Source organism: Pelobates fuscus, chromosome 6 (assembly GCF_036172605.1).
Source record: "Pelobates fuscus isolate aPelFus1 chromosome 6, aPelFus1.pri, whole genome shotgun sequence".
NCBI classification, from domain to species: domain Eukaryota; kingdom Metazoa; phylum Chordata; class Amphibia; order Anura; family Pelobatidae; genus Pelobates; species Pelobates fuscus.
In genome coordinates this window covers 53,333,725-53,359,443 of record NC_086322.1, presented here as the reverse complement: position 1 = coordinate 53,359,443, position 25,719 = coordinate 53,333,725, and the positions used below count along the sequence as shown (strand labels likewise).

The 25,719-nt window shown below is 41.4% G+C and overlaps 1 protein-coding gene across 1 annotated transcript in view; it reads right to left on the bottom strand.

Annotated features, from left to right (window-relative positions):
• Positions 1-25,719, bottom strand: part of HTT (huntingtin) — a 188,178-nt gene that overhangs the window by 108,262 nt on the left and 54,197 nt on the right. Inside the window, exons 2-10 of the mRNA XM_063457723.1 lie at positions 23,459-23,542; positions 21,619-21,739; positions 20,888-20,947; positions 18,985-19,064; positions 17,047-17,185; positions 14,144-14,285; positions 12,545-12,723; positions 6,542-6,746; positions 2,335-2,379 (exon numbers count right to left, since the gene is read on the bottom strand). Of these exons, the coding sequence (XP_063313793.1) occupies positions 2,335-2,379; positions 6,542-6,746; positions 12,545-12,723; positions 14,144-14,285; positions 17,047-17,185; positions 18,985-19,064; positions 20,888-20,947; positions 21,619-21,739; positions 23,459-23,542 (1,055 nt within the window). The remainder of the gene's footprint in view (positions 1-2,334; positions 2,380-6,541; positions 6,747-12,544; positions 12,724-14,143; positions 14,286-17,046; positions 17,186-18,984; positions 19,065-20,887; positions 20,948-21,618; positions 21,740-23,458; positions 23,543-25,719) is intronic.

Below are 25,719 nucleotides of genomic sequence, written 5' to 3'. Positions count from 1 at the left end.
CTATGTATGTTTAAAGGGAAACTCCAGTGCCAGGAAAACGATCCGTTTTCCTGGCACTGGAGGGTCCCTCTCCCTCCCACCCCCAATTCCCAGTCAGTCACTTACCTCAGGCAGCGACATGTCCCACGTCGCTGCCTGCTCCTCCCCCGCCGCTCCTCTTTCTTCCTCCGTCGGCCGGTGGGCGAGACTGATCCCGCCCACCGGCCGAGGAGTCCCAATGCGCATGCGCGGCAATGCCACGCATGCGCATTGGCGCACCCCATAGGAAAGCATTGAAAATTAATTTCAATGCTTCCCTATGGGGAATAGAGCGACGCTGGAGGTCCTCACACAACGTGAGGACGTCCAGCGACGTTCTAGCACAGATAGTCTGTGCTAGGGACCAGGAAGTTCCCTCTAGTGGCTGTCTAGTAGACAGCCACTAGGGGAGGAGTTAACCCTGCAAGGTAATTATTGCAATTTATAAAAAAAAAAACTGCAATAATTACACTTGCAGAGTTAAGGGTAGTGGGAGTTGGCACCCAGACCACTACAATGAGCAGAAGTGGTCTGGGTGCCTGGAGTGTCCCTTTAAATGCAACCGGTAAGTTAGGTAAGCGTGACAAGTTTGGCTAGCTCATAGGGGTGGCAGTAGTATTTTGATCTTGGAACCAGGCAGCAGATAGCTTGGGCTCAAAGTTAAACCTGAATCAGAGGTTCTGTTTTTTTTTTTTGTTTTTTTTTACATTTCTCAGTAATCACAAATCGGATTGTGAAAGTACAACAGTTCTCTATTTTCACAGTCACAACTACTAATTTACTACCCAGACATGTAGCTGTATTCATTAAAGGATGAGTCCAACCTAAATAATAAAATACTAATATGTTTATTATGTTTACATTATAAATGCCGAATGGGCAAAGTTAATACATATCACCTTGTAAAAACCTGCAAAAAAAAAAAAAGGTTTTAAAATTTTCCTTGATGCCCCATCATGCCTTCAGCCAGCACTCCCACGGTCAAATCACAGTGCTTTTCATTGAAAAGTCTGTGATTGGACTGATTTACCGGCTCGTAGTGCATGCGCGCACTGATGGCTGGTGAGGGGAGACAGGATTTCTCCCAGTTTGTAAAAAAAAAAAAAAAGGGAGGAAGTGCACACGGCGTTAAAGTGAGTAAGAGCTAGCTTGTACCATGCCTGCAAGGGGAAGATTTTTACAAATGTCGTGGACATGCTGTGCGCACTAACGACGCATGCAAATATGCACAGAATTGACATTATGCAGCCTGGAGTTCTGGGCTACCAAAATCACGTGTACTTGGGGTGCAACTAGCCCCCAGCACACAAAAATAAATAACTAAATGAAAAAATGCAAGTAAATAAATAAAATAAAATTTTAAAACAAAGCACAGTATGTGCAGTGTTTGAAACTGAAACACTGCACATACTGACTCCTACCACCATGACCACTTCAAAATCACCTACGTATCCACCCGGTAATACAGAAATATAGCCAAGTAATTACACTTATTATAAATCCTACTGGAACAAGCTGTATTACCTCACATTACGGCAAAGCAATTGCTGTGGATAAAACAGACCGTTGCACAACAACAACATTGGAAAGAAAAATTTGATTTTACATTATTTCACACATTGGAATGGAAATGTATTTCAATAAAACCTTCTTGGCAAACATTAACACTTCAATACGGGAGAACTTTTTTTCACAGCAATATGTGCAGTTGACAAGGTTTATTTAAAGTATTAAAATGTAATTTTCATATGGTGCGAACGAAAATAGCCAGCAAACATTATCCATATCTGAAGTCAGGATATGCATCTCTAGTCCAGGCTAGCTGCTTATCCGTACGCCGGCATCCAGCAATAACCTGCACACTACTACAGGCTAGGAATTTCTCAACACCATACTTTGGATTATGGGAATGTACACACTGAAAAAAATCATCTTTTTGATGTAACAATTTTAAAATTTCATTTATTTAAATATAATTGAAAATAATAATAATAATTTTAGGTGATGCACAGTTTAAAGCTGTATTTGCCCCAGAAAGTGTTTCCATACATCGACAGAAAAAATAAAAATAAAATAAATTCCCTACTCTATTTTTCTGTCTATGGGGAGGTCATACAGAAATAAAAGATACACACAGATAAAATGTGAGTTATAGAACTTTGGGAACGCTCGATAGCAAAACATACTCATCCTATTTAAAATATCAACCAATAAATATCAAGACAAAGTGATTAGAAAAATAAAAAGGCATTTATATTATCAGCAGATGAATTAATAAAGCAAAGCCGTATCATGATTAAAGGGGTTAATAGTCACCTTTTTGTTTCCTTGTAAGTACAGGACTGCAAGTACTGCCACCAGCTGAAATTCACAGAAAAGGAATGAAAGACAGCAAAAAGTGAAGCGGGAAAGCGTGAGAAGTTAGAGATCATTTTCATGCAGGAGGTTAATTATGGTGAAGCGTATCCGGTGCACACACCCAAAAAAGAAATATATATATATATATATATATAAAAAACATTTTGCAGTGATTTGTTTATTTTATTTTTTTATTATATCACAATGGTATGGTGGCAGCACTTTCTGCACTAAAATATTGATGTGGTCTGATTAATTGTGGTCAGTTTATAATTGGAGGTTTAATAACTTATTTGTTGTTGGTCACAAGAAGAAGGAATTTGGGCTATATGTAGTTAAATGAACACTAAAGTCATCCAACCCATTTCATCTCAATGGGTGCAATGTTCCAGTCCTCTTAACTCAGCAATGCAAAAACATTTTTTAAAGAAACAGCACTGTTTACATTGCTGTGTTAAGCCCACCTATAGTGGCTGTTATACTGACCACCAGAGGCACGTCCGTGGAATGTGTCGCGGAAGCCCCCACAGGAAAGCAATATTTAAATTCTTTCTCATGGAGAAGCTTGGATGCGCATGCAGCAGGAGCATTGGATTGAGCCATCATGGAGGAGGCGGACCACGTTGTAGGAGGATGGATATATATTAGGTAAAATTATAAATTTGAATATACTTGTATAACCTAAATCCTCCGCAAAAGTACAGATAAAATTTTCTAAAAAATTGACTGAAGCTGGCTCCTTCGTCTGTTCTACAAAAGGAACATATTCCAGAATTCTGCGAGTGTGATCATATTCTTAGCAAAATGCAGATTAAAGGAACACTATAGTGTCAGGAATACAAACCGGTTTAGGTGACTGTGCAGTCCTCTGTGCAGAAAAAAGATAATTTCACTCCCCTTTTTTCCCCATGCCACGCCAGTCTTGCCATTGGCTGGCCCCACTGCTATGGCTGAGATCAATCTTTATAGTTTCAATATTAATCAAATACTTTCCCATAGGAAAGCAGTGGTAGGCTATTGTACATGTGCTGTAAAACACCACTATGCACCAATCAGCATCTCCTTATAGAGGGAACGTTCAGCACTCCATGAAAAGTGTGGACACACAGAACGCCAGTGCTGTAAACAGTGCAGCACTGGACTATGAAGCACCTTTAGTGGCCGTCTGAGTGACCGCGTGACTGCCGTCTGCCACTATAGAAGTTGCTAGGTGTTCACTGCCTTTTCAGAGTGTACAGTGCTAACTCTGCAGGGAGAGGATATAGACACCAAAACCACTACATTGAGCTGTAGTGGTTATGTTAAGCATAGTGTCCCTTTAAGGGAACAATGTACAGACCAAAAAACCCAAAAGGTTTTAAATTTGCCAAAACTACTTAAAATGTAATCTGTATTTTGCATATATTTTCGTCTTTACAGCAACACTAACAGGAAAAATATCCCCCCGCCCCACATTCCTTTTTTGGTGTATATTTGAGCACCCCACCATTCCACTATTATTCCAACCCTCTGTATATTTTTAGCATTCTGGGAATAAGACAAGTGTGATGCACAATAACTGTGGTAGTAAGGTCACCATACAGAGCGGCACAGAGCTGTTAGGTATAATGTACAATATCTGGTACAATAGCACCTCAAATTCACCAACGATATGGAGAGGGTCATAAAGGACAACTGTCATTTTAATGCCAGACAGGTAGACTTTAAAGCCAAGGGGATTAGTGGATGTAAAAATTTGTAGCGCATGCACAGCCAGCCATAGAATTTAATCGCATAGGATGAAGTTTGTGCATTTTGCTTTAGTATAATTGCCCTTTAATAATTGCTCTGCAAAGCTTGAATATATATTTAACCTTATTAGGTGTGTTACTGTAGCTTCCTCCTACATCTATCAAAAATGTAAGTATTAGTAGCTAAAGACAGGTGTATATTTATAACATACATTAATAGAATAATAGATAGAATTTTGTGAAACTCTAGGAAATACGCACTATAGTTCAGGTTTGCATGAGTTAATTCACATATAAACACTCTATTATAAATATGTCACAATCAAAGTAAAACCGCTTGAGTTTATTGTAAGATTAGTTAGATCAGGTATTTTTTGTTTTTTACAAGAACAGTTCCAGATCGATGATATAGAGTAAGTAAGCACCAAAGTTCTAACGGTATGCCCATGTTTAGGTTTATTTAGAAATGTAATTAACCTGCAAATGTTTACTGAAGAAGATGTTATGGTTACTTTATTTTCTTAACTTATGTCTGTTTAAAGAACCACTAAAATCACCCCAATAAAGTGGTCTGTGTGCAGCAGCCCTGTCCTTTAACCCTGCAATGTAAAATATTGTTTTATTTTTTATTAAACTGCAATGATCATATTGCAAAGTTAAACTTCCCTCTAAAGGCTGTCTTCCTGACAGCCACTAGAGGCGCTTCCACTGCACTGAGTAAGACTTGGTGACGCGATGCAGAAGCTTTAATGAGTATGCGTGTTAGATCCCCAATGCGCCTCGACGTGCCATGCTTCCTCGGTTATGTTATGGGCCATGGAAAGGGGAGTAGCGTCGTTGGAGCCTCTGTGCTGAAATAAAAAGGAAAGTAGCTCCTTCGTTTTATGGCACACGGGAGGGATTTATACAGAAGTAGAGACAGGGGCAGGTTTGTATTTCCAATGTTATAGTGTTCCTTTAATCTTATCAGACTTAAAGGGACACTATATTCACCTGAACCACTGCATAATGTAGTGGTTCTGGAGTCGATGGCATTTCCCTGCAGAACCAGCAATGCAAACTTTGCCTTTTCAGAGAAAAGGCAGCGTTCATATTACTGCCTCGTAACACCTTTAGACTGTCACTAGAGGTGCTTCCTATTTCAGTGTTGCATTGTGTGCAACAGATACGTCCAGAGTCTCCACACTATGCATGGAGAAGCTGAACGCTCCCCATAGAGATGCATTTTTTATTTTTTTTTAGGAGATGTTGACTGGTGCAGTGCAGCCTTTTGCCAAGCATGCGCAATAGCCTTATAATGCTTTCGTATGGGGAAGCATTGGATTGGGGGAGGTCATCAAGATGCACTGCAATGAAGATAGGGTAAGTAAAATATCTTTTAACTCAATTCTGAGGGGAGTCTGTCACCTAAATAGGTTGTCCATCACTATTGTATTAAGAATGCATGTTTGTATTCCTAACACTACTGTTAATTTCCTTTACTGCTTTACCATATTATATTTATATGTAGCAAAGAGTATAGCAGGAAGAAATAAAACCCAATTGGCTATAGTGTTAGCCCATTCCTCACAGTCTTCCTTTCAGATTTCGCTCACAGGTATAAAAAAACATGACTAGCCAAGGCTTTCAGAACAATTCTACGAGGAATGATCCAGCTGTATGAGCACAATGAGAAGTTTGGAAATTTATGGAGGACCGGTAACTTAAACTTTATTAACAACTTTTAAAATATATGTATTTATGAGGTGTGAAGAAAATTAAATGGAACCTGTGTATCGTTTATTTTCTCCCATGTCCACCTGCCCCAAATAATTTCACTAGGCATTTGAACCTTTTTTTTGTCATTACAGAAGCTTAGGATAAGTTGCAAAATGGCGCAGTAAATTTTCCTCCATTGTCACACTAGTGAATTTTGCATGACAGGCGAGAATGTTTAGAGCGTAGATTGTTAAGAGTGATTCTAACCAGCGTATTTTAGTATTTTTATCTGAAATAATTCAGGTTTCAAATACCAGCATAATGAACAACCCTAAAACCATGTGGTGTTATGAGAAATATACAATATATACAAAATATACCAAAAAGAATAGCATTAACATTTTCCATTAGTCTATCACATAACAATAAACTTTAACACGTACACACACAGCTCCCCAGTTGATGATGGTTAAGTTTGACAGAACAGTTTTTTGTTGTTTAATTTAGGCTTAAAAATTTTTTTTAAAAAAAAAGTGTATTAATCTAATAAGAACAATCAAGAAAGTGATTTACAATATTTTTACTTAAAAAACAAAACAAAAAAAAACTACCTCCATTATGGTAATACAATCATTTTAAAAGAAACACTAAGCACCATAACCACTACAGCCCGCTGCAGTGACACACAACTCTCAATTCAATTTGCACAAAACAAAGAACCTAAGTACATTGCTTACCTATTAGATCTACGATGCTGCCACTGCGGCTGCGGCTTTGCAGTTCATCCCTGGAAACACTGACCTGCCCGATTCCCCCCACAGCACTCAACACGTGAAGGAGTTCAATCGGGGGAGTCCTAAAGATTTGCTGCAGCAGTTCCAAGGCACCAGTCACCACATTGTGATCTCTGTGCTGTGTGTAATGTAATGTCAGTTCATAAACCTACAAGGTACATGAAAAAACAAAGTGGGGGACTCAATTGTAAAAGCTTATCTGAAGTTTATATGGAACAACAAAATATCCCTCATATTCAGGTTAAAAAACAGACACAGCCGAGGACTATAGTTTCTAGAAGATGAGGAGCAGAAGAAAACAAATCTATTTTACAGTTTTATTTATATAAACCTACATTGCATACATTTATTGCTTCTTAACCCCTTAAGGACCAAACTTCTGGAATAAAAGGGAATCGTGACATGTCACATGTGATGTGTCCTTAAGGGGTTAATCAGAAAAAATGGACAACTGCTAAACTTCACTGCTCCACCCGGGTTAAAAAATAAAATGTGAAGCAGCAATCCAATGACAACCATTTTAAGGCTAAAATGATGCTTGAGGCTCGCTAGTTCCTGGCAGTATAGCTACATGCGATGTCACTTATTTATTTTCTATTGTTTTTACCATTGTTTAGGCTGAAGCATTTACAAACTGCTTTAGTAAGATTTAAAGATACCATTCATGTTCTAGTCATATGGCAGCAATCACTATTCCTCTACTAGAAGAAAGATGTAAGAGAATGATCGACAGATTAAACAAAATCAAAACAGTGTATACGTTTTGCTTCCCACCAACAGACATATTCGCAACCAAATTCATTGTTAAAGCAGTATTATTTCACAGTGCTAGGTGATACTGAACATAATCTGACAATGTACATCCACACAGGTGGTCAATGAGTCCCAAAGAGGACACACATCCAAAAATCTAGGAACAGTGTGTAAGACTTCTATGGAAGAGCTATACATTGCAGAGAAACCCACTCGTTCCCCTCTCTAACAGCTCATGCAAATTGATCAGAATTGTCTATTTGGAGGTAGTGGGTGCACATTGGTACTCATGTCCCAGGGTCAGCAAGTTAGCTAGATGTAGTCATCATTTAAATAGGGCAAGAGTCACACAAGCTTTTCTAACAGAACATTTACCCATCCAATTTATTGTATGATGGATGTGAAAAAAAAATTAATTTATTTTTAACCACAGCTCAATTGCATTCATCGCCGCTATCTAAACTTGTGACTACCATAAGGGTGCAGGGAAATGAGGACATCTAACCACGTATTATCACTGTAATAAAACATTTAAACTAGTTTGTAACCGTTGCAGCTTTCTAGTGATTATACGAAGGAACTGCCACATGTGGGTTCTTCAACATTCTATTAGCTGACTAAAGTTTGCTTTGGGTTGTACTTTTTGAAATTCGTAAGATTTGATATTTTGCGCCGCATGCCCAGTACAGCCAAAGCATGGCATGTAAATCAGTTTAACCCATGCAGAGGCACATGTAGGAGAATGTACTCCACAAGTATCTGAACGAATGCGCAGCATTATGAGGGGATGTCCTCTTGAACACAGAAGAGGAACGAAGAAAGTTTTCCCATTTATTTTATTTACTACATTTACCCTTGCCGCACTTATCTCAAGTAAGCACTTCAATAGTGCTTTACTTGGGTAAAGAAATGAGAAACAAAAAGTGACGTTAAAAAGCAAATGTATTTTAGTGCTTATAGTTACATAGAATTAAAATAGACATGTGTCCAAGTTCAGTCTCACATCCATTTTTGTTGTTGGTCGAAAAGAAGGGGGGGGGGAAAAAAAAGTTTCAAGCGCTTTGTAATTTTGCGACTATTTAGCAAGGCTACAAATTTCCACCAGCCATTGGCAAATGGAAATTGAGCCCTGGTAAGCATGCCATAGAGCACTTGACTACCTCGGAGGATCCCAAGTGGTGTTTAAAAGCCATCGCTTAACAGTGGATGCACAGATGACGTTTGCAGCCAATAAGAATGGTATTAAATTATAGAGAGCACCTGCATATTAAAGCTCTGTAGATATTGTAGAAACCTGCTCTAAGCCACAAGGTTTGCAACAGCAAGTGACCTTTATGTCTGACTAGTAGCACAGGACTTTCAAGATTTAGCACAATGTTCTAGTTGAATGTTAAACATTTAGAACCTGTACATGTATACAGTAGCCCCCATGTGTATTACATTATTAGACTCAACAAATGCATCTTAAATATAATAGAATACGGGCGCAGCACACAAGATGGCGGACGCCATGTGCACCGGAGCGAGGTGAACGGCTGCTCTCTCAACGAGCCCACAGCACTCAGTGAGGCTTCTGAACAGAGACTCAGAGGTCAGAAGAGTATGTGTCCCCCATACCCTACAAAGCAACACACCAAGAGAGCCCTTACCTGTCCCATCAACGAGTCAAGCGAATGGAGGTACAGCCGAGCCGCCGACAACCGTGGCACTGGACGGTCAGAACACCGCAAAGCGACTACCCACGCCAGGGACTTACGACAAACAGCGAGCGGGACCACATACCCACCGTACACACGTCCTGCGGTGCAGCAGCCCCAGAGAGGGGTTCCACGTGGCACCCGGCAAAAAGCTTTCCTAGGGACTTTGCCCGGATCCCTACCCTGGTGGACAATCGTTCCCTGTCATACAGATATGACCGATTGGGTATCGGCTAACCGCACGCCGGTTCATAACGGCGAGGTATCACGCCCGCAATACAGATGACTCACAAAGCCTGTACCAGAACGTGCATATTAGACCAGCCAGGGTGACATACTACAAGAAGCTTACTATTCAGACCCAGCATGCTAACACATCTAGCTTAGGGGCTCACTATACCAGCATTATCTCTTACTACACACATTAGGCACATAAACAGTTAACCTGGCTACTACAAATCGATTACTGACACAACTACTAGCTAAGCAACCGATTAGCTGTCTTCTGCAAGCTACTAAACTGCGCACTAGCGCAAACTGCCAGCCACCACTGGCTATTCTCATGCCTAGTTCTCAGTGTGCTCCACTTTGCTTTCCTACATGTTTCCTACTCTGAGAGAAAAAAAGAAAAATGTGTAATGTTTTTTCAATGCCATATCAGTATTGTAGTATGTCTTTTGTCAATCTTTATTTTATTGAGGCATATAAGAAGGGTACAGAATAAAGAGAGGGAAGTGCAAAGGTATTCCACAAAAGATAAGGGTCAATACAGCTGTAACAGTGCTCTCTACATTTCCATAATAGACGTGCCTCATTTTTTAGTTTTATGCGGCTTTGAACAGAAGCGTATATTAAACAAGTTGTGTTAAGATGCAATCTAAAACAACGATTTCGTGAGTCACATTAAATAGGCTAAACATCGCTAACGGTGCGTTTGCTTAAGTTAGTGTTAGAAGTAGGTTACATGCTAAGCGGGGTTCAACTGCAAATATTTGTGACAATTCTGTCTAGGTACACGCTGGGTAACATTTAGCAGGCCCATTGTAAAAGTTAAATTAACTGTACAGGCAAGGTACACGTTATGACTACAGCTTTCTTAATAAATTGCTTAAGTGAGTAGTAACAGTCGCTGTAGGTTACTATACATTTTGATTTTGGCAGGAGTCATCGCTTGCTCATCTACACCTATCTGCTTCATTCAGACGTTGCTTAGTTACATTAAAGTAATACAATTACTTGCCAAACACGCTGGGAGGCATGCAAACTAATAGGAGCTGATTAGGCTAGGCAAAGGCTTAAAGAAAGAACTAAATCACTAAACAAAATAAGGAGAACAGTGTGCAGGGTCTGTAAGGCATAGTGGCTGCAGGTTTGTGTAGTAAACCTGCAATTCAAATGCAGTCCAAGCAGTAAAAAGTTCAGCCAATGCCCCGGGAGGGGGGTTGCCAGCAGGTGGATGCTTCAGACCTGGTGTAAATAAACCAGTGATGACAGATTATAGGAATGCAGGTTTGTTCTTGGGCTTGGGTCGTCCGCCAGTGTCTCCTACTATTATACCAGTTCCAGTCCTGGGTCAGCCGACCCCGCACAAGGGCCATGTAGGAGAGACAGTCTCTGCAACTGGGGAAGGCCAGAGCTCCACTCTGGTTTGGTCGCGTGCAGCAAGAAGCTGTACTGTGGCCTGGTAGGTTTCGGTGTTCCAGGATTTCAGAGCATAGGCTTGCTGGTCCAAGGTGCTGTATATGTTGGCCCCCACGGTCAGGGGATCGCCTCCAGTGGCAATAGGTTGCGGACATGTGGCGGCCGCCTGCCGGCCCCAGGCTTTCGTGAAGGCCAGCACCATTAATCCACCAACTCGGTAACTCTGTGAGGCCGGGTTGATCCTCAGTCGGGCGCCGTGTAGAGCTTGGGTGTTTCGCCACCGCCTGTGGTGGCTTGCTCTCCGGCGGTGTGGTCGGTGCCTGGGAGGGTTGCTCCTATTGGTCTTCGGCCCGGGAAGGCTTGTGGGGCGGCCATTGCCAGTTGGCACTTTATTGTACAGGGGGTTCTGGGCGGTCGTGCGTTGTATGTTAGTCCCTGTCCACTGTCCCCTTTGGGGGTGGTTTGAGTAGTATGCTTGCTTGGTCAACTTCGTTGGTGGGCCATATTTACGTGGGTTGTTGGGTATGTGGTGGGAGTTAATGCCCTGTGGGGGTCTCCCTCTCCCTCTTACCCGCTTGTGGTTGCATGCTCTTCTGCTCCCCAGTTGCTGTCCTCATATGTTCCACTAGCTTCTCCCAGAATCGGGTGAAGTGTTCATCGATGCGTTGTAGCATGCCATCCAGTATAGCGCTCCCGTCTAGACTGGGCTGTTGCCTGTTTCTGCCGGTAAGTGCGTCCGCCATGTTGCGAGGGCTCACTGGCTGGCTAACGACCCTAGATGTAGCCGTCAGCAGGCTGTGCGGTAGGTGAGGTGCGCTGGTGTGGACCGAGATAACCCCCGTCGGTCCAAAGGGGGGGAGGTGTTCCCCGAGGTGTCCAGCCGCGGTTAGTGAGTCCGGGGAGCGGCCGTCTCCCCAGGCCTCTTCCACGTGTAGGCCGCAAACCTCTTTTCAGCAACGATTTGGCCGGGAAAGGCACCGTCCGATGCAGCAGCCCCTCCCGGGTCGTGTAGGATAGGTTGCGGTAGGCAAATGTCGCTTTTTGGGGCTGGATTACCCCGGATTGTGTCCCCAGATGCAGGAGCCCTAGTCGGGCACATCTGGTCTGCTAAGCGGTTAGCATTGTAGTATGTCTTTATATGTATGCTTGCACCAGCTGTTGTGGCAGTGCAGACGCAGATGTTCACTTCATGCACAAATACAATAAAGAATTAAAAAAAATATATATATAGAAAAGTAATGAAGGGAGCACACTAGGTCTTAAAAATAGTGCAAAATTATTTACTGCATTCCAAAGAATACATCGCTGTGGTATACAAACAAATCAACGTTTCGACCCTGCTGGGTCTTTATCAAGATCTTGTGATCTTGATAAAGACCCAGCAGGGTCGAAACGTTGATTTGTTTGTATACCACAGCGATGTATTCTTTGGAATGCAGTAAATAATTTTGCACTATTTTTAAGACCTAGTGTGCTCCCTTCATTACTTTTCTATATATATAACGCGGGACTGCACCTAGGCTGATAATACTTGAAAGCTATTTGAAAGGAGGAGTGCCTGGCTTTGGAAATATATATATATATATATAATAGAATAGTTTGCCTTCCACTATCAGGGCAAACAGTATGAGGTATAAAAAACAAAAAAACGAACAACGCACAAACAAAAAGTGACCACTCATCCACTGAACAAGTAAACAGGTAAAGAAAATCATTATATACAGTGAGTGCTTACTCAAAATTTAGTGCAACAATACAATCTCCCCAGATAAAAAAAAAAAAGACTTTACAAGTTAGAACAATTAAAGGTTATACCCAAGTGTTCTTGCACACAGACATTCTCCGAATGATTTACCTGTATTAACTGTTCAACAGAAGGTGAAACCTCTGCTTCTTTCTTGGTCACACCAAAGCTCCCTTTTAGACTTGTATCTTTCACCTGCTGCTGTAGTAGTGGGATAAGGTACCGTAGTGTTAATAAAACTCCCAATATTAATAGGGTTGGGTGTTCATCCTCTATAGGAACAAGAAGTCCTAAAGGTGGGGGAAAAAAAATAAATAAAGAAAACCTACATTAAAAAGGAAAATTAAATCTACGCAATGAAGGGCTAGTGCAATCAGCATCAACGCGAAACACTAATCTGATAAAGCGGCCACTGTCTGATCTTTAATGAGGACCAGACACAAAACATGTGTACACTTAGTGCGCACCCTAAAATGTACTTAAAGGCACTATAGGCACCCAGACTACGTCATCTCCGGGTGCAGTGTCTTAGTCCCACTTGGTCATGCAATGAAAATCATTCCAGTTTTGAGAAATTGCAATAAATACACATTGCAGGACTTTGACTGCCTCTAGTGGTTATCAATCAGGCAGTCACTAAAAGGCACTTCCTGCTTGACTTTTGGTCAAAAGACGCTGGAAGTCCTCACGCAATGCATGAGGACATACTGCGTCAGTAAAAATCCCCATTGGAAAATAGGAAAGCATTGAAGCATGCGCATTAGCTCCCTCCCCCTTGATGGAGGAGGTGGAGTGCCGACCCAGCTCTGAGGGAGAATGGCGCTGTAATCTGGTGAGTAAACAAAAGGTTTTTGTTTTTTTAACCAGTTCCATGCTGGGGTTGACCACGAGGTGGGGGGGAGGGGGGCAGAGGAAACTATAGTGTTAGGAATACAGATCTGTATTCCTAACACTAGAATCTCTTAAACCTTTATCTTGTTTTACATTGGTGCAGAGACCTTCTCTTTTATTGCACGAAATGGAGTAAATAACATGCTAATCTTTTTATTAATAGTTCTCTTTTTAACATAGTCTATTTGTTTTAACAATAAATCCACCAATATAATCAGATGTTATTACTGGGAATGCATGCCTTTAGATGTTGTATTCGAAAGATATTTTAATAAATGAGCTACTACCAGTTTATATAAAACTAAACCCACGAATGGCATACTGTGTAATAAAAGGGCACGTGGGATTATGCAGAGTGATTGCATTCAAGGTCCACCAATTAAAGGAACAATGGTATGGCATGACAGCAAGCATACGTATTTGTGGTTATCTTTATTAAATCAGATTAGAGGCAATTTGTAATGTGACAGAACAATGTAACCATAGCCCCTCGAAAAAGGCTGTCTTTACAACAATTTTTCCTATTTACATTTTCTTTCATTTACATGCATTTTTCTACTAACTGGTTAGCAGACAATAGTTTGCAATGTGCGTCAGATACAATTATCACTATTAAAATGTAATATTTGACACACACCAACTGTTTCTCCATGGGTTCTCTGTCAACTCACATAATTGTATTTTAAGGCTCTAGAAACAATTCTGGGCTGGATAGTATACAGTTCAAACTGCATATATATATATATATATATATATATATATATATATGTGTGTATTTGATATGTACTGAGGAAAGAAATATGTAGTAGTCTTGTTTACCCAAGAGAACGTTGAGAAGCCATGTGTAGAAATACTGCGTTCTTCGAGAATGCTGACAGATGCTCACTGCAGAACCAGCTGCAGTACGACGTATAGTAGGAGAGCTAGTTTTTAGATTTGCTATAAATGCTTTCAAGAGAACCTTTAAAAGAAAACACAATAAAAAATATATATATATATATATATATAAATAAATTAAATTTAAAAAAAAAACACCACATGCTTAAAGAAACATTATTTCTGTCTTCAAGATTAGGCTACATAGTAGATTTAGAGAGCTTGTATTAGAGACCAATGAAATATACAATAGTCTAAATTTTAAAGCAATGGAATTAAATACCAAATAAAATGGTTCCTATTTTTAGATTGAGATTTTAATTATTAGTATTAATTAGGATAAATATTTGGGTGTGGGAGGGGGAGAAACTGTCCACAAAGATTTTGTTTTAAAAATCTGGCTAGTATAAAATAATTTTCAGAAATTGCAGACAGTGGTTCTGATTGTCAATTTTGGAGAAAACCCATTAACGGTTTCTGCCACAAAATAAATTACTGTAAAGAGGAGTTAGAGCGTCGATAGGATTCAATTAAGGAAGGCAACTGTACCAAAAATAAGTGGAAAAAGTCACTGAAAATTCTTCAAATATTTTTGACAATTAAACCGTTTTGTTAAGCAACATAGATGGGCTTGGTATAGACATCTTTAAGCTGTGACTATTTACCTTACAATTGGGGATTGTCAGGGTATTATTGGAACCATAACCACTGTAGCACACTGTAATAGTTAGGGTGCTTGGAGTGTTCCTTGAATGTGCCATCATCAAAAAGCACACAGAGTACTTTAAGCCCGACTCATGCCCTGCAGTGCTCCCCAGCACCTCTACAGCTCAGTGACAGACGGAAGCACATGCTCAGACATTTTCATTAGCTCTCCAGAGCCAAGGCCTACAGTGCAGGGTTAGCTCATTGGTTGAGAACATCAGCTGATCACTCTTAGCCAATGAACTAAGCCCTGCACTACTGGACTTAACTCAATGAACAAAGCCAACATTTCTCAGGAAGCTGAGGTGGAGGAAGGGAGTGTTTTCTAAAACAGTTTGACTACTTAATGACTACTTAATGAGGGCTTGCTAGAGCACTTCAGACACCATAATCACTATAGCCAGCATGGTGTTTGATTGTTCCCATCTTTTGTGACTAACTTCAAACCCAGGGGGACAATTTATAACAATATGATATGTGCCAGGTTACAGAGAAAGGCCCACTATAAATAGCAGTACTGATGTACTTCTGAAGCACAATGAATACCAGTGTAACACTGAAAATGGTCCAAACCTTTTTAGATTTTGGAAAGGGTAAAACAGATTTATCATGCATGATTACATTAAAATTGAATGGTTCATAATGGTAAAGAAACAATCAGAAGCAGTCAGAGGGCATATAATGGAACACATATGTGAAGCACTTCCTCTTGCTACCTTGCTGCTCCATCACAAGGTAAGTACCACATTGTTACTCCTGCTTGTTTAGCTCTGTGTTTATTGATTTTCATCCCTTATTGGGTATTTTGAGGGCACAGCTTTTGCGCTGGTTCTCTAAAGCGTGCATTTTACCGTCTGTTCGCGCGCGCCGCCGAACACCTGTTCATGGCGCAAAAGGGATTTGCGAGTTCTCTATGTGCTTCTGCATCCGGCGGTTTCACATACCGAACGCTTGCACGTTCGGCTCCCGAACCGGCTCTTATATTTACGTTTGCATCCAGCTCCATTCCCTCTAACTCCCGAACTCTATCCCGCGAATGGCTTCTTGTTCGCAGCCCGAACGTTTGGGACTTGTTCCCGCGTTTTTCCGCAACGGCCATTTTGGGGGCGTGTTTTTTGCGGAAACGCTCCTGTGTCACCATTTTGGGATCCTCTACAGTTCTGCTGTGATAATCTGCTTCAAACTCTGCTGTTTACTCTGTCTCTTGAGACTCAATTGGGACCAGGATTAAAGGTTGGTGCTCTGCACTGCTGGGTTGGTTATCCAGTTAGGTCTTATCCCTTATTCTGGCCGGGGTGAGCCCCCCTTTTACGTGCTGCTAAGCTGAACGTGATGATGCAGGTTCTGTTTTCCTGGGTGAGCCCCAGTGATATTATAAATTACTCGACTTTGTTTACAGGCCTGTGGCCTACTACTACTGATACAGGTTCCCTCACCTACCTGCTTACCTCCCCTCCTAGTCCCCAAGCCTCTACGACCCTTTGTGCCAAGTTGTTCAGTGTCCCACTCTTCTATATAAAGTCGCCATGGAGGACTCCCAAGCGCCAACAGACAATGATTGCAGCGGCAGTAGCTGCCTCCATGGAGAATGCGTTCTCCAAGACATTCCCAGTGGAACACGGCCCCGCTCAGTCCACCCCGAAATAGACTCACTATGTAGCAGACTCTAAGGGACTTTGACACCTCCAGGGAGTGCTCTTGCCCACAAAAGCGCCACTGGAAAAGCTTGAGGTTTAAAAAAATCTAAGGGAAAGGCACCCGTAAGACAGGGTAAGAAGCCAGCACCCTCTGTACCGAAACTGGCACCTGTAGTCTCCTCGGATGAGGAACATGACCTCCCTCACAAACTGTCAGTCGTGGATGAATGGCAAGATTCGGAAGAGGAAGTGTGGGGCTCTACACCACAATCGGACTCTGCTTCTGTCACGGAATAGCTCCTGGGTGAGCCCCAGAGTAAGAGTGTTATGGCGGAAGGGGAGTCCTTTTTTCTTGCCACCCTTTCATTCTGTTTTTTCTATATTATTCTTACCCTCTGATTTTCTGTGTGTCCCTCATACTCAGGGACAAGGTTAATTGGTATCCAATGTTTTGGCTAAATTATAGTATACCACTACAGCCAGATTCTGTTTTGGAGCACGTACCTTGATTTCATTGTCATTTGCAAAGTTACCAAAGGCGGACATGATCTTTGGAATAGCAGCAGCAAGTGTCTCTTGTACAGACTCTTCATGGCGCTTGCTTATCCTTGTGAGACAAGGAAGTAGGTTCACCAGGTACGGTCTAGTTACAGAGAAGAAAGGGGTAAAGAATTAGGGACATACACAAATTATTACTATTTATTTATAAAGCAGCAAGATACTTCATAAACCCACACAAAAATGTAAAATCTAATAATACACACACCTATAAAACCATAAATTATTATTATTTGAATTGTTACCTCAACCACCATGACTACTTCTGCTTTTGGAAGTAGTCTTGGTGGTGGGAGTCTGTATATGGAGCGTTTCTGCTCGAATCCCTGCACATACAGAAATATTTACACGTGCCAGGGGTTAGTTGCACCACTGGCACAGGTGACTTAGGCACCCAGGTGGCCAAATGTCAATTATGTGCAAAAAAAAAAAAAGGCATCTCTCATCAGCGGAGTGCTGGATACAGACGCAATGAGCTGCTCCCCTTGCCTTGCTCTTTATGTGCTCCTTCCCAACCACTATGTGTTGATAGCGATTGAATTTTTTAATTCCCTCACTCTCCTACCCAGCTTAGCGCACGCATGCAATGAGAAGCATTGATTGGACCTGCGAGGGAAGCAGTAATATGAAGGCATACAAATCAGTGCAGAGGGCTTTGTCATGTGCTGAGTTCCAGATAAGTTTAAATCTTTATTTGCAGGATTATAAGAGGGGGAATTCATCATAACAAGTTATGCCCTTTTTTTTTTTAATTTAAGGTACACGACAATGGATTTCTGAAACCCCAAAGTTAAAAGTGTCTTCTAGTAAAATTAGAGGGCAGGATGTTTGCATACTGTCTGTGCTATATGAATGATCCATCTGCTTTCAAAGTCTTGATCATTTTGCAATAATGAACCCTATTCACACACAAATGTGCACATATTTGCATTTGTTTGCATTACAACCTTACACAAAGGAAATCAGATTTAAAAGCATGGAGGATTTCTAACAACAGCTGAACTGAACATGTAGAACATTGGAAACCTATGCATATTCTACCCTATTACAAAGTATAGGAAAATAAAAAGTCAAATGCATCCAACAAAATATTACTTAAACTGGTTATTATTTAACCTGTTCCCTCTCAACTACGTGTACATGCCTACAAACCTTTTTAGTTTTGCATTGCAAAGTGATGCAAAATAAAATTTTGCTCAGAATGTTCACTTGACAACCCTCACCCCCTTTAACACACTTTCCTTTAGTGCAAATGAAAACCACTGACAGGTTAGTGTTATATCGATTAGATCATTAGTGGCACCTATCAAGGGGTGGGATTTATTAGGCAGCAAGGGAACAGTTAGTTCTTGAATTCCATGTGTTGGAAGCAGGAAAAATGAGCAAGTGAAAAGATGAGTGACTTTGACAAGAGCCAAATAGTGATGGCTGAACGACTGGGTCAGAGCATCTCTAAAACAGCAAGTCTTGTGCGGTGTTTCTGGTTCCTACCAAAAGTGGTGCAAACCGTGCAGTGCGTCTTAGATTTAAAACATGTTTTCTTGGGTTCTCTTAGCAATGGTTTTGATGCTTATACAAAGATTAAAGACAATCATGGTCTGAATCTAGAACTGAACAATATCTACACATATACTTTAGCTCACTGGCATGGATACGATGGCCTGCTTCTTAGTGAGCAACCTACCATAAGGTTTTTAGCCAGGCACATTACTGAATAATACAAAGAGGGATACGTACATGTATAAATGGTATGTACTACATAATTACTTATGTACTATTAGAAACTCTTAAAAAATAAATTCTATGTACTACATAAATAAATAAAAATAAACATGTTTCTGAATAGAAGAGGGGAAAAATTCATAGTGGGAAAATGCAACAAACCTGCATTTTTGGGGGCGAACAAGATGTGCAAGCTCTGCAAATCTCCAGAGTGCGGCTCTCAGACTCCTTGGTGCGCCGTTCTGGAAAAAGATTAAATAAATTATACTCCAACATTCAGCCTGATGAACGCCTAAATTCTCCCAGGATACTCGTATATTTATGTGACCCATCTGCAAGATGGCTTTATATGGCATAGCAGGTGTGTGTGAACTAATTGGATTATTCACTTAAGTGAGAATTTAAAGTGATTTTCAAATTTAAGGTAAAAAAATCTGATTGACAAATTATCCAAGTAAGCTGTGCTTTCAGTTTGGCTACTTTGGCCTTTAGGGACTCTATAGAGTCAGGAACAAACCTGTTTTCCTGACTATTTAGGTGGGCTTCGCTGATGGTTCAGGTGGACCAAGTGAGTCCAGGGGTTAGTCTAACAGCCTCAGAATCTTTGTGGCCTCTTGGATATCATGTATGGTGTGCATGGTGTTGCCTTTGGTTACTAGCAGAGCGTGAGCTGGGCCCCAGTTGTACCTGATGCGTTGCGCTCGCAGGGGGGAGGTAAATTGCCGCAGGGATCTCCTCCATGCCAGTGTTCCACCTGAGAGATCCGAGTACAATGTGAGGGCCATCTCTTCAAAGAGGTATATTGGCTGGCCCCTTGTGGCTTCTAAGACTGCATGTTTTTTTTTTTGGTTCTGGAACTGAATTACTAAGTCCCTTGTAGCTGTGGATGGCGTCTTGGCTGGTCTCGGTATGCAGGACGTCACATTCAGTACTACCACACTGCCCATTTTCGGCGTTAGCAATGTTGTGAGGAGCCGTCTTGCAAAGTGTTGTGACTCAGCTTCTGGTATGTTATCAACGACACCCCTGATCTTCAGGAGTTTTATCTTCCTGCGTGGCAAATTGTTGTTCCTTAAGCCTATTCTGCGGTCTTAGGTCTTCAACTGCCTGTTGTAGCTCTTATCTGGTGTGCGTGGGTGCTAGAGGTGCCCTCCACAGCCCCGAGTCGTCCAGGTATTCCCGTATCGAGGCCACGTCGGCCGAGATTTTCATGTGGTGATTCGCCATAAGCTCTCTAATTGTCTCTATAGTCACTGGTGTGATGGTTGCCATAGGTAGCGGGAGCTGCGTCCGAGTCTGTGGTGGCATTCTCTGGGAAAGTAAGAGTTCCCCCTCCGCTTCATCTGACGTCTCTTCGTAGCAGTCTGAACAGCCACCGTGGAGGGACGCCATCTTGGAGCCAGAGACGTCTTGGACCTGCCGCCATAGCTAGCCGATATGCATGGCTTAAGCTTTTTAGTTTTCGTACCCATGGGGCTCGTTTGACTCTTGGAGTCTCCCTGGAATGTGTTTGGCGCATACCTGGGCGGTGAGAGCGGGTATTTTTTGTTTTAGTGGTCTGGAGCTCAGAGGCCATGCGACCATTTGCTTCAGCAGTTAGGCACCGCTCCGGAATAATAAAGGATTTATGAATGTTATGTGAAAGAAAGAAGGACACTAAATAAAAAAATTAAAAAAAAGAACGTACATGCTGCTTATGGCTTATTTATTGGACAAAATTAATCAATTCTGCTCACAAACATGAGTGGAGGTCAATAAAGCTGAAGTGATATAGGGATTTGGAGTGTTCCTTGAAATAAATATATTATTACAGATTATACAAATAAAAAATTGATTGTGAAATGGATATGAAATTTTCATGCAATAAAAAAAAAAAAAAAAGATACGAATAGTCCAGTGGTAGGGAACCTTGGCACTCCAGATGTGTTTACTCCATCACCCCCCTAATACGTTGCCAGTATTAGGGCTGTAAGAGCATTATGTAGTCCACAACGTTGCCTACACCTGGTCTAGAGTATAAGTAATATCCTTTATCACACAGTGAACACATGCATCCTGCACTCACCTTCTTAATTTCCTTGTAAAGTTCCAGCTGCAGTCTTGGCAGGTTAGAGTCCATCAAAGCCTACAATGAAAGATTACGTAAAGTTTTATACATGGGGATCAACTGGAGGAGCTTATGAAATGGAAGGTGTATGTGAAGATCATAACAAATGGTAGTTTAAAACATGCACTCTACATGTAGACAGACAATATCGAGAGAAACTCTGGGGAAAACAAACCATTCAAAAGCAATTTTATCTCATCAATACCAATAAAAGGGGGCTTTGTAAAGCACAGTCCATCCATAAATTAGTAGACAGGGTAGAACAGTATGGAAGCAACAAAGATTTACATGCAAGGTTTTAGCATTGCCAAATAGCCAGTGACCCTGTCAGCTCCAAACTATGACTTGCACAATAACCATTACAATATGCTGGCTTCGATGGTTTAGTGTTTTCAAACATCTTCGAGACTTACAAGGCAACACATTATTAGTTCCTTGAGGAGAAACGTTTTAATAGAACTGCTTGAATTTTGTAGCAGAAGAGACACACGATGAAGTTATGTTAGAGAAATGCTGAGAAACAGCGTATGTTCTTGATGATTGTCTACAACAGTTACGATGCTGGGGCAACCAGAGTGCCAAGATGTTGCAGGTCTACTGGTGCTCAGCTTGTTTCAAAGTTGACCAAGCATGATAGGAAATTAAACATCTGAGATGCCACTAACATAACATAAAAGAAATGCGCATACTTTTACTACTTTATTCAGGCATTCATCGGCAACCATGCGGACGTCCGATTCTGCATCATCACTGCACAGTAGGAACAGTTCCATGGCTATTCCCAGCAGCTTCTGGAACTCAGGAGAATTCCTGAGAAATATTAGAAAGAAAAAATGTCAATAATACAAAAAAATAAATAAAATAAAAGTACAAAATTAAAAAAAATAAAGACAAACAGATGCAGTAAAGAGACTACATACAGGACAGACTAAAACGCTCTACTGCAAAGTACATGCATGTCATATCTCACATTGGTTTAAAAGAATACATTTCTCTTATATACCTAATTCGCCTGACAATCGTGGCCACAAAACATTAAGCTGTAGTGCTTCTGGTTTCTAGACTGCCTCTATGGCAGTACAGTCACTTCTTTTATGTACAGTGTAATCACTGACAAAAGGTGGACAATAGGTGGAGCTTAAGGAAGGCTCCACCTATTGTCAGGCTTAACGAGACCAATAAGCAGTGTATAAAATAAAATTAAAAACACACTACTAAATACTAAATAAATATAATCAAATATGTAAAAATAGTCCCAAGAGTCCAATAAAGACGGCTAGCAAATGCGTTTCTGACTTCACTGCATTTGCTACCCATCTTTATGGACTCCTGGGACTATTTTCACTTATTTGGTTAAATTTATTTTATGTTTTGCAGTGTTTTTATTTTATTTTATCTACTGCTTATTGATCCCAATAAATAGTTTGATAGTAAATTGGAGTCCATCTCTACTCTTCCGACACTGGAACCAGGTAGTGTGAAGAACACATATCGAAGCCTGTATAGGCACTCTGGAGCCTGTGAGATAGAGCCTGAGAGGGCTCAGAATTGTGTGAGTGATTTTCTTTCGACACCTTCTGTGTATTTATTGATTTTCCAGAAAGTACTAGGTTTTTATTGTTTTAGATGTTGCTGCTCCATTTGAAGTTTTTTTCACTGATCTAGATGCTCCAACTCTATTTGAGGTCTTGTTACTGACCTAGGTACTCATTGAGTGTATTCACTTGGGGTGTATTATACTGTTCAAGTATTTGCTGGCTGGCATGGTGCAGCTTAAAGGGACACTTCAAGAAACACCACTACATTGATTTGTAGTGGTTATGGTGTCAGGAATGAGCAGGCACCTTCCAATGCCATTAGTCAAATCATTTTGTGACAGTGTGACAACTTACCTGGGGACCAAAGCCATAAACCTGAGTCACATATAGCTTCATTCATAAAGTAGTGAAATAACAATTGCATTCAACTGAGTGCTTAACTACATGTACCATAAACCTTTGCTGCGAAATGGAATTAGAGCAGAAACATAGAATAGTCAAGCAGTGGCCAGGAATTTCTATGTTTGGTTAGAACTTATGCAAGTAGATGCAAACCCTAGGGGATTTGCAATAAATGCAGAACTTGCATTTTTTCGTTATGCAGAAATAGTCAACTCCACACTAAAATTTCCAATTGTTCATGACCTAGATTGAACCTCATCTGTGGAATTTTTAAGCAGTCTCTGCAAGTTGCTGTGTAGAAGCTCTGTTTTTTTCCACAAGGGAAAAAAAACGATGTGCCAGACAAATGTCAAATTATCGTAAAGATCAGCCATGTTTGAAGGGCCAATTTACTCCACATAAACAAAAGTAGCCCAACATCTGCACACACTGCATTCTGCTTATTTTGTAATCTCTCCAACCAATCTATAGGTGCTGCAGTGGTGCCTCTTATCGGGAACTTCAGGCAAAATAATCAATCCAGCTACGGGAACCCCAGACACTTAATTAATCAGCACTGGAGGGAAACAATTGTAAAAGAAGATCGTACCTTAGAGATTGAGCGACAATGTTTTCACATATTGTCAGGCAGTGATTTACACGATCTTTCTTGTTTGTAGAAGGATCTTTCTTCCTAGAAGGCAAAAGGAAAAACAAGAATCTTACAAGGTGTTTAAACACAAAAGGCAATGATAATACCAGTAATGCTATGCACTGAAATGACAAAGCAATACAATTAAACATATAGATTTTTACGTATTTGTATTCTATACTAGCAAAGTCTCACCTCCGTCACCCAAGTAACTTTTTTGTAAAAGAAAGGATTACTTACCCTTTCATGACTTGGGGGTGGGGGTGGAGGCACAGAGACACTATAGTGTTAGAAATAAAAGTTAAACTTCCTAACACTGTTCCTTTAACACACTTCAGCCAATTCCCAGGTGTGTAAATAAAATTGTTTTAAAAATCTACCGGTAAGTTTCTTTAAACTGAAATAGGTTACAGATCTGCAAGGCCCCTCAACCCTTCATTAATGGCTGTGTAGAGAAGCTTTCCTGAGAGCAACAAGGCATGTCATGAAATGGGACCGATTTGTAATATGTCCTGTTTCAGCCATTTCTGCACATGCCTAGCCTCATTTAAGAAGGAATTTCAGGGCCTCCCACTGAGTTTCTATTTGGCAAAGCCAGGTGCCCATTAGTGGAGTCATGCTATTGGCCTCTCTATTAAGAGGCCATCATTGGCTCATAGCGCCAGGGGGTGGGATTAAAGTACAGGAACAAATCTTGAAAATAGCAGAAAGAGCATAGCAGCAGCAGCAGCTCCTGGTCCCTCCCAAATATAAGGGTACAAGATCATTTTCTCTGCCCCTACAGCCTCCGTGTTTGTCAAAAGAAAGAAGCATTCTCCCCGTCTCTCTAGGGGAGCCCAGAGAGGTCAAGTGAAGGAAGTGAAAGAGACAAATGGCAGACATTTCTGACAGCACTGTGCGGTCACTAATATTTTTCATAACTCCTACAGCACATTACGTAATATAGGTTTAGCTGCCCAGTACCGAACATCTTCATTAAATTGCTCTGTCACTCTATAGCTGAGAATTGAGACAGGCTGTGGCTAGTTGAGAAGATGTGAAGCCAGGGCCGCCAACAGGGGGTGAAAACCAGGACGGTTGTCATGGGCCCAGCGGTTCTGGGGGGCCCGGACCCCCCCGGCTCCCTGTATTTGTAGAGGGGGCCCAGCAGTCTGCATCTGTATGATAAAGCTCTTCCCTCTCTCTAACTCCCGCGAGAACTGCGGCCGTCAGAGCGTTGCCACGGGTTACCATGGAAACACGCTGCGCTCACGGGAGTTAGAGAAAGGGAAGAGCTTTATCATACAGATGCAGACTGCTGGGCCCCCTCTGCAAATACAGGGAGCCGAGGGCCCCACCATGCCACCAGGGAATGGAATCTCCCCCCTCCCTGAACCAGGTAAGAAGCAGGGAGGGGGGAATAACAGTTATTACATTTTATGTGGGGGGGGAATGCTCACTATGCATACACTAGTAAACACACACACACACTCTGCATTCACTGCACACCGACACTACACAAACATCCTGTATTCACAGTACACACACTACATCCACCACACATTCAAAGACTCTGCATTCACTATACAGAGACACTGCGACTAATACACACACTACATCCACTGCAGTCACTGCATCCACTAAACACATTGCATCTAGTGCACACAAATACTACATACACTACATCACTAGACACACACTACATCCACTACTCAAACACACTCTGCGTTCACTATACACACTGCATCAACTACACAAACACACTCTGCATTCACTGCACAAACAGTATCTAATACACACAAACACTACATCCATTACACACATTCTAATTCACTTCCACTATACACACCATATTCAGTCGTGAAGAAACACCATATTCAGAGAAACTGCTATGTTTACATTTGGGGTTAATCCAACCTCTAGTGGCTGTCTTCCGGACAACCACTAGAGGCGCATCTGCGACGCTGGAGGCATATTATGCCTGGCGTCGGACGGGGGAGCTGCTGTCGGAGGGGGAGGAGACGCTGACGTCGGAGCTGACGTCAGTGGGGGAGGAGAGGTCACCAGCGCCGAGGTAGCCTGGCGCTGGAATAAAGTATGCTGCTGAAGGGGTTTTAAAGGGAGGGGGACCCTGAAGGTGGGGGCATCCTCAGGGCACTATAGTGTCAGAAAACCAGTTTTATTTTCCGGACACTATAATGATCCTTTAAAAAAAAAAAACACCTATCTCCAGCTAATAG